This window comes from Pomacea canaliculata, linkage group LG10, assembly GCF_003073045.1.
Source record: "Pomacea canaliculata isolate SZHN2017 linkage group LG10, ASM307304v1, whole genome shotgun sequence".
NCBI classification, from domain to species: domain Eukaryota; kingdom Metazoa; phylum Mollusca; class Gastropoda; order Architaenioglossa; family Ampullariidae; genus Pomacea; species Pomacea canaliculata.
The window spans coordinates 14466652-14481984 of record NC_037599.1 but is presented as its reverse complement, the minus strand read 5'-3'; the positions used below and the strand labels follow the sequence as shown (position 1 = coordinate 14481984).

The 15333-nt window shown below is 40.5% G+C and overlaps 2 protein-coding genes across 4 annotated transcripts; one reads left to right on the top strand and one right to left on the bottom strand.

The window, feature by feature from the left end:
- Positions 1-82: 82 nt before the first annotated feature.
- On the bottom strand, positions 83-3603 carry LOC112574550. Of its 3 annotated transcripts, none has more exons than XR_003101456.1 (4): positions 3453-3603; positions 1886-1975; positions 1079-1199; positions 83-217 (listed from the first exon to the last, which is right to left on the bottom strand). XR_003101456.1 is itself a non-coding variant. In XM_025255705.1 (4 exons), exons 1-4 carry the CDS (start codon positions 3083-3085, stop codon positions 186-188), a joined length of 264 nt encoding a protein of 87 aa, XP_025111490.1. In that variant the 5' UTR covers positions 3086-3119; the 3' UTR covers positions 83-185. The 3 variants fall into 3 exon arrangements, 2 of the variants coding, with proteins under 2 accessions (XP_025111490.1, XP_025111489.1); XM_025255705.1 differs by lacking the exon at positions 3453-3603 and adding an exon at positions 3065-3119; XM_025255704.1 differs by lacking the exons at positions 83-217; positions 3453-3603 and adding exons at positions 227-676; positions 3065-3119.
- A 794-nt stretch (positions 3604-4397) lies between these two features.
- On the top strand, positions 4398-15333 carry LOC112574049 (peptidase inhibitor 16-like). Its single transcript, XM_025254858.1, has 7 exons — positions 4398-4456; positions 7953-8058; positions 11646-11855; positions 13529-13765; positions 13938-14053; positions 14460-14563; positions 15059-15333. The coding sequence occupies exons 2-7, from the start codon at positions 8041-8043 to the stop codon at positions 15082-15084; spliced, it is 711 nt and encodes a 236-aa protein (XP_025110643.1). The 5' UTR covers positions 4398-4456; positions 7953-8040; the 3' UTR covers positions 15085-15333.

The following is a 15333-nucleotide window of genomic DNA, read 5'->3' as shown; positions in this document are numbered from 1 at the left end:
CAATCTTACATCTTTCACACACCTAACTGCAGGTGCTATTATTTGCTCTTCTAGCTCTCAGTAAATACCAGTGGGCAAAACATATACATGGTTCAATTTATTGCATCACATATGCAAGTTTTCATATAAATATATAAAACAGCAGGGACCAAAATAGTTGTTGCTGCAAATGCCTGATGACTAGGTTAGTTGTCGTTGTGAATGCCTGAGAAGAAAACTGCAAAAAAATAACATTACAATCTACAACCTGAACATCTCACACTTTGAATATAAAATCGTTTGCTTCTATAAATTTACTCCACGTCAGACTACAAAACTCTGAATAATAGCAGAATGAAAAGCTTTAGTGACATTTAAAAAAAGAAAGCTGACATCTTTAATCTTTTGAAAGTGATTTCTGTAGGCTTACCTTAAGTTCTTAAATACTGAGGTATGGTTGCTATCTGCCAATATCCAAGTTATCCAAGCAACGAGGTAGGTAAATTTGCTTCATGCATACAAGCCATTAACAATAAAACTATGCCTACAAAAATAAAATGTATGTTTAGAAATTTTTTTTTTATTGCACTCTGTCAGACAGCATTGTATTTAACCTCTCCTTCCATCCCTGTCTCTTGCATTTGCAAACACTTGCGTGCATCCCATCTATGACAGCTTTCAAAGTTGTAATGTGTGCCTAATTGAAGAAAATTATAATGGTAGGACTCAAATATAAATGTATCATGGTATGTAGTAATTATACAGTATTGGGTAAAAACTGAGTTAACTATATTAGTCCGGCCCTCTAAAACCATCCCGATTTCTCATGCGGCCCCTTGGGAAAATTAATTGCCCACCCCTGCTCTAGATGCTAAAAACAAAAAACAAAAAAAAAAAAAATGATGCAACGCATCTGATGTCAATACCACAAATCAGCCAAGGTCACATGCCTTCGCCGGCGGCCTCGCACAGACAAAAACATTTAATTTTGTAACAGTCCCTGTTAACAGCTGTAGAACACGCAGAGAGAAAGATAATGCATTGCTTTCATTAATAAATCGAACATATACAAGCTTCTTTATTTTCTAATCTCACTCACAATCAGATGGCCTTGACCTTTGACTTATTCCTCCATTCTTGGCTCTTATTTCCAAATTATTTGTAAGCAGTGGTATTGATCTCCGCTTCACATATATCCCCAGAGAGTTTTCAGACTGCAGCTGTGAACAAAGGGAAGTTGTGATAATTAGAAGTAAAATACAAATGTTTCCAGGTGATACATACATTTGTACATCACGCCACGGTATACTTCAGGGTCATATGCATATATATGCATACCAAACATACAAGAATATTGACTACAAAAGCAAAACACAATAACCTTGACAATCAAGTGAACTCTAATAATCCCACCCTTTGCCCTGAACTAGCTTCACAATTTATACCTGCCAGCCTACAATATTCCTTTCCAGAAACATTCTGACTGAAACTGCCAGCTCTATAGTAACAATTATCTTGTTATGAGTAGCAACATCAAATCTCTCATGTATTGATGAAATGTCAGTAGTTTTTAGCATATAGTTAGATATTCTCTCTCACACGCACATCTATAAGCAAAGTATGCAATTTACTTGAACAGGAATATTTAAATGGCAAAAACAGGTTAAAATTTTGACAAACTGCTAAGTGAAATGACACTTAAATAAAGGTGGAGATTATTTATCCTGTAAGACTGATGCATACATATATATATGTATATGCATACATATATATATGTATGTGTATAGTTATAAGCCCAGTCAGACTGAATGTCAGTCTGTGAGAATCGCTCTCTCTGCAAAATAAAATACTAAAGCTCATAAAATCATGAAAGTACCAATTTAAGAAGCCACTTCAAAACACTTACTGGTACAGCAATCCCTAGCAGCAAAGGAAGATGGGGAACATCTGGGCTGCATGTCAGGAGAATCCAGGGGCCCACCCGGTTCGCACCATACTGAGTATACAGAGATAGTGTTTAAAAGGCATACTCAGCATGCGACAGGACATGTCCTGACGTTCCAGTAGTCTGTTTCCCGCATACTGAATATGCAAAGCTCTACAATAACAAGGGATTTAACTCTCGACTCGTTCTCCTCTCTCGCTCGCTTGCACCACACACTTCATCTCGCTCGTACGCACGCAAGACACACACACACTCTCGCTCGCACGCACGAACACTCTCTCGCACGCACGCAAGCACACAATCTTTCTCGCTCGCACGCACACAACACACTCTCGATCTCGCTCACACGCACTATAGCTACTCAATAGGCACTATGGATTTATGTAAATTTACAATGCAGCAACAAAGCCGAACTATTTTGTCTATGACTGGATTATCATCACCAGGCTTTGTTGCCATCTGGTCAATAGGCACTTCAGACTGCACAATTCCAAACTTTCTGCGAACAAAGCCTATAACTCTCTCAACATGAATTTGTACAGAGGCTATTTTTCTCGAATTTTCCACTTGTAGTGGGTGTAGTTGCTTTTTCCCATGGGTAAAATCTGGAATTATTAATTTAGCTTGATAAAAAAGAACTTCATCTTCACTGTTGAAACCTGGTAACAAGTTGGACAACAAAGAAGTATTTTCAATGATGTGTTTGTCTGAAGCCCTACCACCAAATGCATCTGAAATGTAGCTGATTGAACCTTATCTGATCCCAATCAGATATTTAGCAGAATTATATTTTTTATAGTTGGAATAAACTTGGATCTGATTGGTTTGGCCTGAGGGTTTCTGTGCTTCAAGTTCAAAACAGTCAACAATAACAGCAACTTTATCTTTAAAGTTTTCTCTAAAGCACATAGGCATAGACAGTTTCAGAGCTTCTCTTGAAGGCCAGTGTAACAAAAAAGACAACCGTGCTACAAGTACATCAAGAGTTCTATGAAAACTCCTTTGCACAGTTGACACGGATACTTTCAGCTGATACCCTATATCCTGGAATTGGTAGTTCAGCCTGATCTTAATTAAACATAGCAAAAACTCTTGCTCTTTGGACAGTGACTGTGTTTGATTAGACATGTATGGCTCTACCGTTCTGAAAATAAGGTCCATTACTGCCAATGAAGGAAGTCCTGTGTAGAATGGAACTTTAGCTTCATCTTCAACATACACCTGTCTTTCATAAATAGAACAATGTTGTCTGTTTTTAACTGAATCAAGAAGTCTGGTCTCAGAGTCCTGCATGATTGCATCTATATTTAGTCCAGTCAAATCTGTTTGAGTATTCTGATCATTTGAACATGAATCTTCTATGCCACCATGTAAACTTTCTTCGCAAGCACTTGAGCAACCAAAATCACTTTCACGCAATTTTTCTTCCTGGCTTGTCTCACTGCTGATTGATTTTCGCTTCTTGCTTGCAGTAGGTAGAGTAGGGACAGATGTATTACTTCTTTTGCGAGACACAAGCCTCAAATACCTGTTTTTCGAAGTCTCAGCTTCTGAGCAAGTACTTGATCGTTCATGTCCCAAGTGCGCACACAAGCCAACAGGCGAAGCCAGAGTGCGGGAGATCAAGCCCACATATAGGGTCATGACCCCTAACAATGACAATGACTTTTCGCCATGGCGTGTTACGTACTTACGTTCTACGTACCGGGTTCATGCGCTCTACATACGTGCAGGCAAAGCCGCCATTTTCAAATTTGTGTCTACACTTTTCCCAACAGAAAAGCGTCTCCAGCGGTCAATTTCTATACTGATACATGTGTTCGACGCTTCGATAACAGTACGTATAATTTTTATACTCTATATTAACATAGTTATTGAGATTTTAACTACAGAAATGTCCAAATTTAATGCAGAATATCATTCAAAGAGAAGAAAGATTAAGAGTACACATTAACGCAATAAATGCACACGTTTTCCAGACAGAGGTAGAAATCGTGCTCAGCAGTTCTGAACGCTTGCATTTGATAATTCTTTAGCCGTTAGCAATGGAGAGAATTCGGAGCTGTCAGAATTTCCTTAAATTGCGATTACGAAACTCTTAACTCTGCCTCTCAATTTTATAACTTTTTAGGCCAGCTTAAACGACTTTTTCAAACACCAAACTTTCCACTGCAGCAAGTAATTAAGAATATTTGTCAAAGAGCATCGTAAGGATTGTGTTCCCAGTGATGAACCACAAAAAAAACAACCTTATACAGATAGCCCATTGACAACTGATTGTGACTGGAAGTATCATTTCAGACAACTTTAATGGTCTTTTTCAACAACATATGATAATAACTGCATAATGGTCAATAATTTATTTTACTGTTATTCTAGATAGCTGGCTGCTGGCATTTTAAGAGGAAAGTGGTCACAGGGTGTGCAACTTCCCACCACAATCTGTTGAACCAGATGCAAGCTTCATTAATTAGAGCTATAAAGCTGATTCCTCATGTCCTATGCTTCCAGTTCTCCTGCACAAGTCATTTAGTAAGTGCAATTTACTTTTTGATTCATAATATAATTCATAATCCTTGTACAGAAAGAAAATTTATGAAGCATGTGACCATTAATGGTCAAAATGACTGCAATGTTATTGTGTGCTGCAGATTTAAGGAAGGAGAAAAAGATAATACCTGAACTGTTTGAACACAGTCATTACACCACAGATAGTGTAGCTTTTGTTGTGATGCTGCACTATAAGAGTGTGTTATTATTTATACTTTTGATCTTGATTTGCATGTAGCAAGATGCCACAAACACATCTCATCACCAGACAACATATAGATCCAGAATCTTCAGAAGTAACATAACATAAAAAAACGTACGTGGTTCGTAAGTCAAAAATGGAAAACGGCATGGTCAACAATGCCAGAACAACTAAAAGTGTCAGTAAAGAATTAGGCACAAAATCTGGTACATTCAAAAATTCTAAGCAATAGGGAGGAATATAAGACTATGTCTGTTGTAAGAAATGTAAGCACTGAATAACAATCCATAACAGAGGCGAACGGAGCAACAAACATCAGAGATGAGAAGGACAAACTAAAACTCGACGCAGATCCACGAACGAGACAAAGGACAGTTAAGCAAAGGGACAGCACTCTCATCTCTGAACTAGCAGAGAAACAGTTGACATCCAGATGCAGGCACCAAATAAGAAGGAAAAGATATGAACAAGGAATATTTGTTAGATATTAAACATTTTAATAATACTGGACTATATCGAATACCCGTGCACAAAGGAAAATGTCAGACTTTCGGAGAATGACATGTAAACATGTTAACACGTTCGTCGAAGTCCCTGGAGACACACCAGATGTTAGCAATTAATTTATTGTATTCTCGTATAATGTCTTATAAATGTAACCAACACGTCAAATGGCTACGTAGAGTGGGCTGTCGTACCAGAAATAACACAATTCCGCACTGAAGTGTTTTATTCAGTTTTGCTCAGCGTCTGGCCTAACTGCTCTCTCTCTCAAATTCACAAAGCTCCTACACCTCTGTCAACCCTGCTATTTATTCTCCCTACCCTCGAACATTCTAGACCTCACCGCAACAAAGACCTACTTTGTCGCAAAAAAAGACATTTTACTTTGTTCATTATAACAGTGTTGAACATTGCAGAACCTTCTAGAGTCCAGATGCAAAGGAACAAAGACATTCTATTCTACTTTGTCGCAACAAAGACATTCTACCTTTTACATTACTGCCGTGCTGAATATTCTAAAACAGTGATGCACAACCTTTTTCGGCTTGCGGGCCATATCCATTTGGGACAGCCGTGTCGCGGGCCACTTCACCGCAAAAATACCAAAAAATAGAGCAGATACCATTTTTTATTAGAAACAAGTTGTACTTACCATTAATTATGTGGTAATTAGTGGGATATTTGAAGTTGTTTTCCCGAAACCAACTTCTGAATGTCCGGCTGCATCGTAGAGACACAAGTCGGAGAACTGAATTGAAATGTTCGTCCATCGAAAAAAAGATTGAGAGACGCCCCTACGTGGGGATAAATACTTCTTCTTCCTTTTTTTTTTTTTTTCGTTTTTTTAAGGTCTTCTTTTATTACTAACATGCCGATTTCCTGCACTGTGGGCAGAAGTTTCGCGGGCCGGATATGGCCCGCGGGCCGTAGGTTGTGCATCCCTGTTCTAGAATATAGATGCAAATCTACAAACCCCGCGGCGAAGACATTATACTTTGTACACTACTAGAGTGCTACATAAATATTCAAATGTTTTTGTTGTTAAGTATTCTCTCCGCGTTACAATTGTTTTTGCTGCTTGAGTCCACATATCCGTCATCTTCATCAACGTGCAGGCTCAGACAATCTATCAACTCAGCAAGCACAGTTGTCAGTAGAAATGATTACACGTGCATTGCCACAAACAGCTGCAGGGGTCTGCCTGCTTTACATCCCTCAGCTAAACGTGGTCTAACTTTTGTCTACCTATGTGTCTCCTCGTGTGGCACATGGGGAAAAAAGGTATGCTGAAAGTACCTGTGCTAAATAATGCTCGACTGGGGGAATGTATACCTGGAACCAATACTTAAAATAGCAAATATGCAACCATAATTTCCTTTCAATAATTAAGAGATATCTAGAATATGGGATTATTTAGCATGACGTTTGTAAATATTGTAAAATGCCTAGAAATTATAACCACGCAAAACATGCATTGTCGGCGCCTTTACATATGGATCGATCGATTATCGAATCACGCATATCAAGCACATTTCTTTATTTCTTACCTGAATATCGAAATGGTGAAAAATGATCATTGACTATGCACACATTTTTACGGTTTGCTCATATCAATAATGTCAAAGAGATTGGTCTGTAACGATATGCAGTCTCCCAATGAATGACATAATATGGTTAGAGACAGTAGCATAGAAACCACAGTGGTAAACATTTAATGGCCTTTAATTGCCGCCTGCATGATAAACATCTGTTGGCCCTAGCCCCCTGCATGGTAGACATCTTTGTAAAATCTGCACATATTCTTCGTGTACACCAAATTCCGTTCAAGTTAGAAAAAAGATGCCATGGCAAAAGTAATTACTAAATAAAAGAAAAATGCGAACATGTAATTGTTTGTCGTGTCACATGGAAGAGCAGCCTGCAGGAGAACACAGCAAGCTCTTGGTCATGCTGATGGTGGACAGAAAGAAAAACTCTCAATTAAAAAGCACTGTACAAGTGATCTCAATTATTAGGATGTTATCTGGGTGTGATATTTGACTCATCATTATCTCTTGAATCTCACATCAGTGCAGTCTGTAAGTCCATCTGCCTTGAGATTCACAGGATCAGTCATATCCGACCCTTCCTGTCAGCTTCTGCCCTCAAAGCTTATCTCAACGTTTGTGCTGTATTGGCTGAGATACGTTAATTTCCCTGTCTACTGAGAAAACTTCAAAAGGCTCAGAATATTGCGGCTCGTATTGTCTTCCATAGACGACAATCGGACAGTGCCACATCCCTACTCTGTGAGTTTTACTAGCTGCCCGTCCGAGTTCGCGCATGGCCACACTCTGCTACCACTGTCTTCATGGTCTTTGCCCAGCGCGCCTGTCTGAGCTACTGACGCATTACCCCCCGAGTCAGTCTCTCCGGTCTGTGTTGCCCTCTTCTCTGTGTCACTTGATGACAAAATCCTGCCTTTAAAGTAATCTCTTTAAGAAATATCTTACATTCATTTCTCAGTTCTTCATTCATGCACTTAGGGGTTTTTTGTTGTTGTTTTTGTGTTTTGCTTTGTTGTTTGTTTGTTTTTGTTGTTTATGTTTTCCTTTTTTTTGTCAGAGTTTCATTTGTTTGCTTATGTTGGCAGCAGCTTTCACCCTGCAGGACGACACCTGTGTTTGTAAGTTGCAGTCAGCTGACCACCAGCAGGTGGCCCTGGGGGCAGGGCGCTGATTGTGTGTGAGAGATTAAGGTATATAATAACCTCCTCTCCTGTTTCACGTGCAGCAGCGCACAAGCAGCGGCAAAGGACACGTGCAGGCTGCCTTTGAGCTGGTTCACGCGCCGCCAAGTTGCAGCCTAACCTCCTGCCTCGATGGTCAATAGCAGTGAGGTGAGCTGTCTTACTGTCTGTCTGTTAAGTGGAATGAATACTGTTAATCAGTCGCTTAGCAGAGAGGTGGGATTTTTTTTTTCTTTATAGATGGGACGAAAATGTGGCTAAAACTAACACGTTCGCCCCTCCCCGCCCCAAACAAAAAGATGAGGTTTGACACTAATGGATTGTTGGTGGGGTCTGGGACGGCTTCAAGACAACATATCCGAAAAAAGGGTCCTGACGGTCGGGGGTGAGACATTCTGTCATTCAGCGACTATTGGAACGATTTCAGAGAGGCAGCATTGAACAACGCCCTGGGGCAGGGATGGCGAACCTTTTTCAGTCCGAGTGCCAATTATTTCAATTTCAAAGCAATAAAAATTGCTGCGTGCCAAGTCGGTCTACTTAATGATGCCGCTATAGAAACGAAGTGCTACAGCCAGTAACCAGTAAGTTTGCTGCGCGGAAAAAATAAAGCTGCTTATTTTTAAATTATAAATTATAAAATAATACTTATTTATTCAACGTTATCCTGACCTACAGATTTTGAAGTCTTGGGGCAGGTCAATCAATGCGACTTCTGCTGTTGTGAGGTAGATGATAACAGTTTGGTATCTGGGGTATACCGTGTATTCTTCAAAGTTACACACGCCGCACTTAAATCATCGGTCAAGCGATTTCTGGCATCTGATTTGATATAATTCATTGTAGAAAATAACGATCATAAAATTTATTCAGTTTCTGAAAATATTTTAATTCTTCCTTCTGTATGTCACGTTTGTAAATCTTCAACTTTTTCTCAAATGCTTTCAATATGTCAAATGCCTGATCGATAGATTTTCCGAAGCCTTGCAACTTTGTATTAAGTTCATTCAGATGGGATAAGAAATCGGTAAAAAACACTAGCCAGTCAACATTTGTCAATTCTGAGCAATTTTGTTTGTTGTCATCCATAAAGGTTTGAATTTCATCAAGGCACTCCACAAACCGTTCCAGAACGTGACCTTGGCTTAGCCAACGTACGTTGTTGTACATTAATAAGCCAGAGTAACTTGATTAAACTTCATTTAGCAGCTGTTCAAATTTTCTCTTGTTCAAAGCACGGACAGTAATGAAGTTTACGGTTTTTGTTACACATTTCATAATGTCTTCAAGTTCCTTTAAGCCGGTTTTTGCACATAGGGCTTGTTGGTGCACAATGCAGTGAAAAGCTAATAGTGGGTGTCCAACATGTTTTGTAAACAAAGTAACGAAACCTGCATCTTTCCCAGTCATACTCGGAGCACCATCAGTTGTAACAGAAACAATTTTATTTGAGATCTACACCGGCATTTCTGAGTTCTGTCACAACAGTTTGACATATATCTGCACCTGTTGTTGTCATTGGTACAGTTGCTAATTTTATTAGTTCTTCGTGTATTTCATTTCCTTTGCTATATCTGGCAATGATGGCCAGTCGAGCAGACGATGTCACATCAGTACTTTCATCAAGGCAAATAGAATAGGCTTGACATGCATTAATATCATTCTTTACTTGTTCTTGAATATTAGCGTGCAAGTTCATAACTCTCGCTTTAACCGTGTTTCGGCTTATTGGCAAATCCTTTATTCTCTGAATGACTTTATCCTTGTTTTTGAAGTCTTCAAACAAATAAGACGCACATTCTAACCATGCTTCCTTTATATAATCACCATCACATACAGATTTTCCATGCTTAGCTATAATTTTGGAAACTTCAAAACTTGCAGCCACTAAGTTAGAAGAACTTTTAACAAAGTTTACAAAAGAAGTGGATTGTGAAATCACTTTTTTTAACTCGCGCGATATATGTTCTTTTTGCTCATCCTCGCTTAATTTTGCCTAAAAGCCAGCTGTGACTGGACTCATAATGACGTTTTACTGATGATGTCCGACAAACGACACTTTCCAAACACATGGCACATAAGGCCTTGTTTTCCCTGTGAATCATTCCATATCTTTCAGTCCACCATTCTTGGAAAGCTCTGCCACTTCCTTCTTCTTCATTAAGTTTTCTTTTTTTAAACTTTGAAAATGACATGTTACGGTAATTATTTTTAAAAATTATTGACTGAAACGCTAGCGAACAACGTAGGACCTCCTTGTGTACGACCGAGGCGTTTTCAGAATCTGCAAAATGGCGGGAGCTAAGGAGAACTCTTTCAAAAACGAGATTTGTCTTGTTCAAAATTTATTATGCGCTATGACGCTATGTCATATGATACCCAAGTTAATAAAAGTAATATGAAAAAATTATGTGGAATATGATCCAACATCACTTCTTTAATATTATTTACAGTTTTCTGAAAAAATTGAAGGCTATTACTTATGATAATTTGAAAATTTTAAAAATCCATCAGCGTCGTCGCGTGCCGCACAAAATCGTTTCGCGTGCCACCTTGGGCACGCGTGCCATAGGTTCGCCATCCCTGCCCTGGGGCTAGAGAATAACGGGACATGAGGACGTAATGCCGACAGCTTTGCACAACAGACCTGAGAATGGTAACATGTCAACGTCAGTCAGCTGACCATCCGCGGTCGACTGTACCACTAGAACCTGTATAGCGAAACTGAGGTCCACATGACACTGGCTCTCCATGTCCGTGTACAGCAGTGCAGATGTCATCAGCGTTGGACAAGGCAGCAGTGGGGTAGGAGGTGGGGAGTTCAGGTGCATCAGGTTGACTCTGGTGCACAGTGATGGCAACGAGAGTGGCACCGCCTAGAAGAACGATTCGTCAATGTTTTCGTTAGGAAGCACGACCAGCATGGCAGTTTCATCTTCATGGCAGAAATCGTCATCTCGTTCATGGCGCTCTGACTGGCAACTGGTGCAGAAACTAGACTATGCAGCCGTTCATCGTGCCAGCTAACAGGCCACAGTCCAGGCTTCACGCAGCAAGATGATCACGCCACTGGCCACCCTGCGAGTGGGCTGACTGATTTCGTGCAGCAGAAACAAATTCAACAGTTTGATCGAATGCCATTTTTACCTGACTTGGCACCTGTCAAGTACGTCTGGGGTATCCTGGAAAGCTGCATTCAGGTAAACCACCAGCATGCAGCAATCATGGTCAGCTGTTGACGTTCCTGAAGCAGGAGTCGCTGATTACCTCTGGTGCCACTCGTTCAGTCTGTTCGAGAAAGGTGTATGAAATGCGTTGCAACAAATGGCAGCCACACACGTTTTGACAATACCAAAGGGCACTTAATGTTTCGGTGACTTTTAGATTCAAGTTATTTGGCTTCCCAGATCTCTTAATGGGATTGATTTACAAAGGAAATTATAACTTTACTGTGAAAGGAGTAAATTCAAATATATTACACCACGAGCAATTACATATTGCTGTTGGCTTCTGTAAGTGATGTTCTTTCTGCCTCTTACATTTTTTTATGAGTAGTATATTTCCTCCACTGAAATATCTTGATGTGAAAATCGGTAATTCTTGGAATATGTTGTTATCAGATAATCGTTGTAAAGTGTTGTGTGTTTAAAGCTTTCAGAGGTCCCCCCTCCCCCTCCAATGTTATTGCTTGCCTGTGTGTTATTGTATGCTCGTGTGACTCACTGACGTCAACACAGCTGTCGGATCGCACGGTGACGCGAGCCTGGATGATGTACAGCTGCCGTCGTCCACGTGACTTTTGGTTGTTGGCTTTGGCACTGTTGGTGACGACTGGTTGGACAGCAGGCCAGACGGACAGTGGCCTGAACGACGCCCTGCGCACGCTACTGGTGGACAGTCACAACAGGTTCCGCGCTGCAGTGAGCGCCACCAACATGCTGCAAATGGTATCCGCCTTTTCCAAGAATTATGCATGCATGTGACCTTCACCCCCAAGTGTCGGTTTGACTTCTTACAGTTTTAATGTCGGCTCATCACTGTGTGCAGAACCACGTCTTTGCTATACAAAATACCAGCATACAGATTCTTAATCATTCTATTGTTAAATATCCAGGTAAATAAAATTGGTTTAGTTCACATTCTTAAAGTTCAGTGCGTGGGTACCTTCAAAAGCTCGATGAGAACAAACATCGCCCAACTGTGTGAGGTACTGATAAGTAATGTTTCGTTAAAAAGAAATTGCAACCGAACATTTTTAAATGTTGTCAGTCAAAATAGTATTTGCACATTTTCCCATCTTTTTTACGATATGTATCACAGTTATCTTTAGTGTTTGACAAATGTTTGTGTCATTCTCAGTGCATATTGGCCGGTGAGCCAGCAAATCTGCAAAAAAAAACAAAAAAAACAAACAAACAAAAAAACCACACACATACAAACAAACACCAGAAGTTATGAATTAAAAAAGTTTTTGTGCGCAGTGCGAAGTTTAAAAAATGCCTTGTTTCTTCAGCCAGAGCTGGCATAACAAAATCAAAGAGCTTGACGAAAAATCAAATTTCTTTAAAAATTCCTAGCCTCGTTCCTTGCTTTATTAATCCAAGTCGAAATCATGTTTAAATGAAAGGATATTAAAAGGAGATGGCAAATATGTTCTAAATCAGCTAAACAAAAATATTCAAATGCCCTTTTATCGGATGTAACTGCAGCTAAAAACAAGCACATTTTAAACTGTCATTTATCAAGCGTCAGACTGAAATGATTTTAATGAGTATCACGAACTAATATCCTATACAGGGTCTTGAAGTGACAGGTAGTTGGAGGGGCAGTCGGCGTATTTCCATTTGTTTAACTGACGTAGTCTGCATTATGCGTCAGCTGCTAGATCTGGGTATTTTTTTTAAACTAAATACTATAGGTGGCGAGACAGTAGAGTGTAGAACATACCTGGGCAAAGGCCGGCCCGCCGGCCGCATCCGGTCCGCCTCCTGTCTCTGACCGGCCCGCTCGCTGGCCCGCCTGCCAGTATATATTTATATACTGTATTGGTAAAACTGAGTTAACTATATTAGTCCGGCCCTCTAAAACCATCTCAATTTCTCATGCGGCCCCTTGGGAAAATTAATTGCCCACCCCTGGTGTTGAGGATGTAAGGAGTGACTTGTGTCATGAGAAAAGGTGTGACTACGACGTTGCTATCAATAGCGCTGGTTGCTGTACGAGGACGTCTGGAGAGTGCGCCACCATTGTGATGTATGCGCCCTGGCTTGTGCTTAACATAGTCTTAAGATGAGGACCCGCAGACCTCGACCTATTTCTCAGCTTAGCGATGGGGCTAGGCTCGCTCATGTCAGGGATTGAGACCGCGACTTAGCCAAGATAAAAAAGCGAGTTAAGCAAGTCATCTTAAGACGAAAACTTAAGACCGCCTATGACTCGCGATTTGAGATCTTACACGGAGGGATGATTTGTTAGTTTAGCAACTTCTACTGGGTTTGGGAGAGCTACGAGAATCAGTAGCTCAATCAGGATGCCACCGCACAACGTTATTTCATTCTAACTTATGTTGCATTATTTTTACTTATCAAAGCAGTTTTGTAACAGGACTTGTCTGTAACAGAGGTGGAACTATCGGCTGGAGCAGCTGTCAGCAGACTGGGTGTCGCAGTGTACTTTCAGGCATCAGGAGAATCCTTCGTGGGGTGAGAATCTATTCCGTTCTGACTTTAATCTGGACGAACAGGCTATTATATACAGCGCCCTGGACTCGTGGAACCTAGAAGAGGCTTTCTTCAAGGGTGACCCCAACTGTTGTAATGCTCCTTTGAACACCACACTGTGCTGCAGCTACACACAGGTACAGCTCTTTGTCGGTCCAGTGGGATGGGGTTACGAACTTTGCGTGCATGTGGGTGCTTGAGTGAGTAATCTGTACCTGTTAAGCGTCACCGAGAGTGCAGCAATAATGGTAAGGGCTGCTTGACCCTAGTCTGTTTAAACTTTAATACAAATAAACGGTTTGACTACAGATGATGTGGGCCACGACCCGGGACGTAGGTTGTGCTCTGAAAAAATGTCCGCTGCTGACGTCCGCTGATATCAACTATACAAACGCATGGTTCTTGGCCTGCTACTACAGCCCCGCGTGAGTTCCTCATAACAAGTAACACCTTTTAAGTCATACATATTAAGTCACACATGCCTCGTACCGCGAGCTGTTACTACAGGCTTGAATTTGTGCACACGGTGAAGGTGTTATTGTAGACTAACATGCTTTATCTGCTGTTACTTTCCGACAACTTGGTTTTTTATTGAGTCTGATGAATCACTTAGCTTGTTATAAGATACTGACTATGAATGTTACTCATCTTGAAACACTTGATTTCATAAGGAAGTTCGTTCTCTCAGGTGCACATTCCATCCATCTGCGCACTCGCCATCAACGTACATTTACCCAAATGCATAAGTTATTTTGTGAATAACGTGATTTGTAATACACTACATACTGAATGCATTTATGGTATATTGTGATTGTATGTTTGTTTGTACAGGGGGAATGTCGAAAGTGTCAGCCAACCCTTCGAGGAAGGCGGTACCCCCTGCAGCGCCTGCCCCTTCTCCTACTCTTCTTGCGAAAACAACCTGTGCGCGCCGTGTGAGTAGCTTTTCATCGTGATTGTGCTGCGAGCAACATGCAACCTGTCCATCAAAGTCACGGTGAACACATGATTACTATCGCCAGGTGAAAAGGCACGAGTATATTACGATAATCTCGCGACACCTGGTCATAGAAGTCACATACCAATAACACGAATGACAAGCACAGTGTCGCCGATTACAGTAATTGGACCAGAGTGATTGGACTAGGAACAAGATTGACTAGTTGTATAGAAATAAAACATGATTACACAGATTAATTCGCTGATTTTAGAAATCATAAGACGATCATGCAGGGTAAGTCGCTGATTACCGTAATCACATGAAAGGTTTGATTATATTACAAATTTCTGCATTTAAAACATGTGATTTTAAAGTTGTTTTTTGTGCAACTAGTTCTTCTAGGGTGTTCTTGTTAAGTGACAGCCTTCATCTGCTGTTGTCATAGAATAGAGACGGACGCTTATTCTATGCTTTGTGTGTTCCCCCACAGCACCCTGGTGTAAAGGTAATCTGTAGATAAAGGCAATCTGGTTGGTGTCACCCGGTCGCCCAAGATGCCCACGTGCTTGATGCCATTTCGCTGTAGCGAACTCATCTTAAAGCCCAAGTAGAATTCGGTGGAAGTGCAACATTTCAAGTTTTGTGCAATGACTAAACTCTGCTCACCTTCATTCTGGAACATTCAGGAAAAACGACAGCAAAACTTTTAGACTTGTTGATTTCATTTGACATGATTTGATGGCATCAATAAAGCTTTCAAAGACA

What these genes read in the sequence shown, in the direction of transcription:
- LOC112574550 (XM_025255704.1), bottom strand. Translation starts at nt 3,085, where the DNA reads ATGGACCTTATTTTCAGAACG. An exon ending in TGGACCTTATTTTCAGAACG is followed by an intron (nt 1,976 to 3,064) that starts GTAGAGCCATAC and finishes CTGTATACTCAG; the next exon opens with TATGGTGCGAACCGGGTGGG. An exon ending in TGCTAGGGATTGCTGTACCA is followed by an intron (nt 1,200 to 1,885) that starts GTAAGTGTTTTG and finishes CTTTGTTCACAG; the next exon opens with CTGCAGTCTGAAAACTCTCT.
- LOC112574049 (XM_025254858.1), top strand. An exon ending in TGTGCTGCAGCTACACACAG is followed by an intron (nt 13,766 to 13,937) that starts GTACAGCTCTTT and finishes GTTTGACTACAG; the next exon opens with ATGATGTGGGCCACGACCCG. An exon ending in GCCTGCTACTACAGCCCCGC is followed by an intron (nt 14,054 to 14,459) that starts GTGAGTTCCTCA and finishes TTGTTTGTACAG; the next exon opens with GGGGAATGTCGAAAGTGTCA.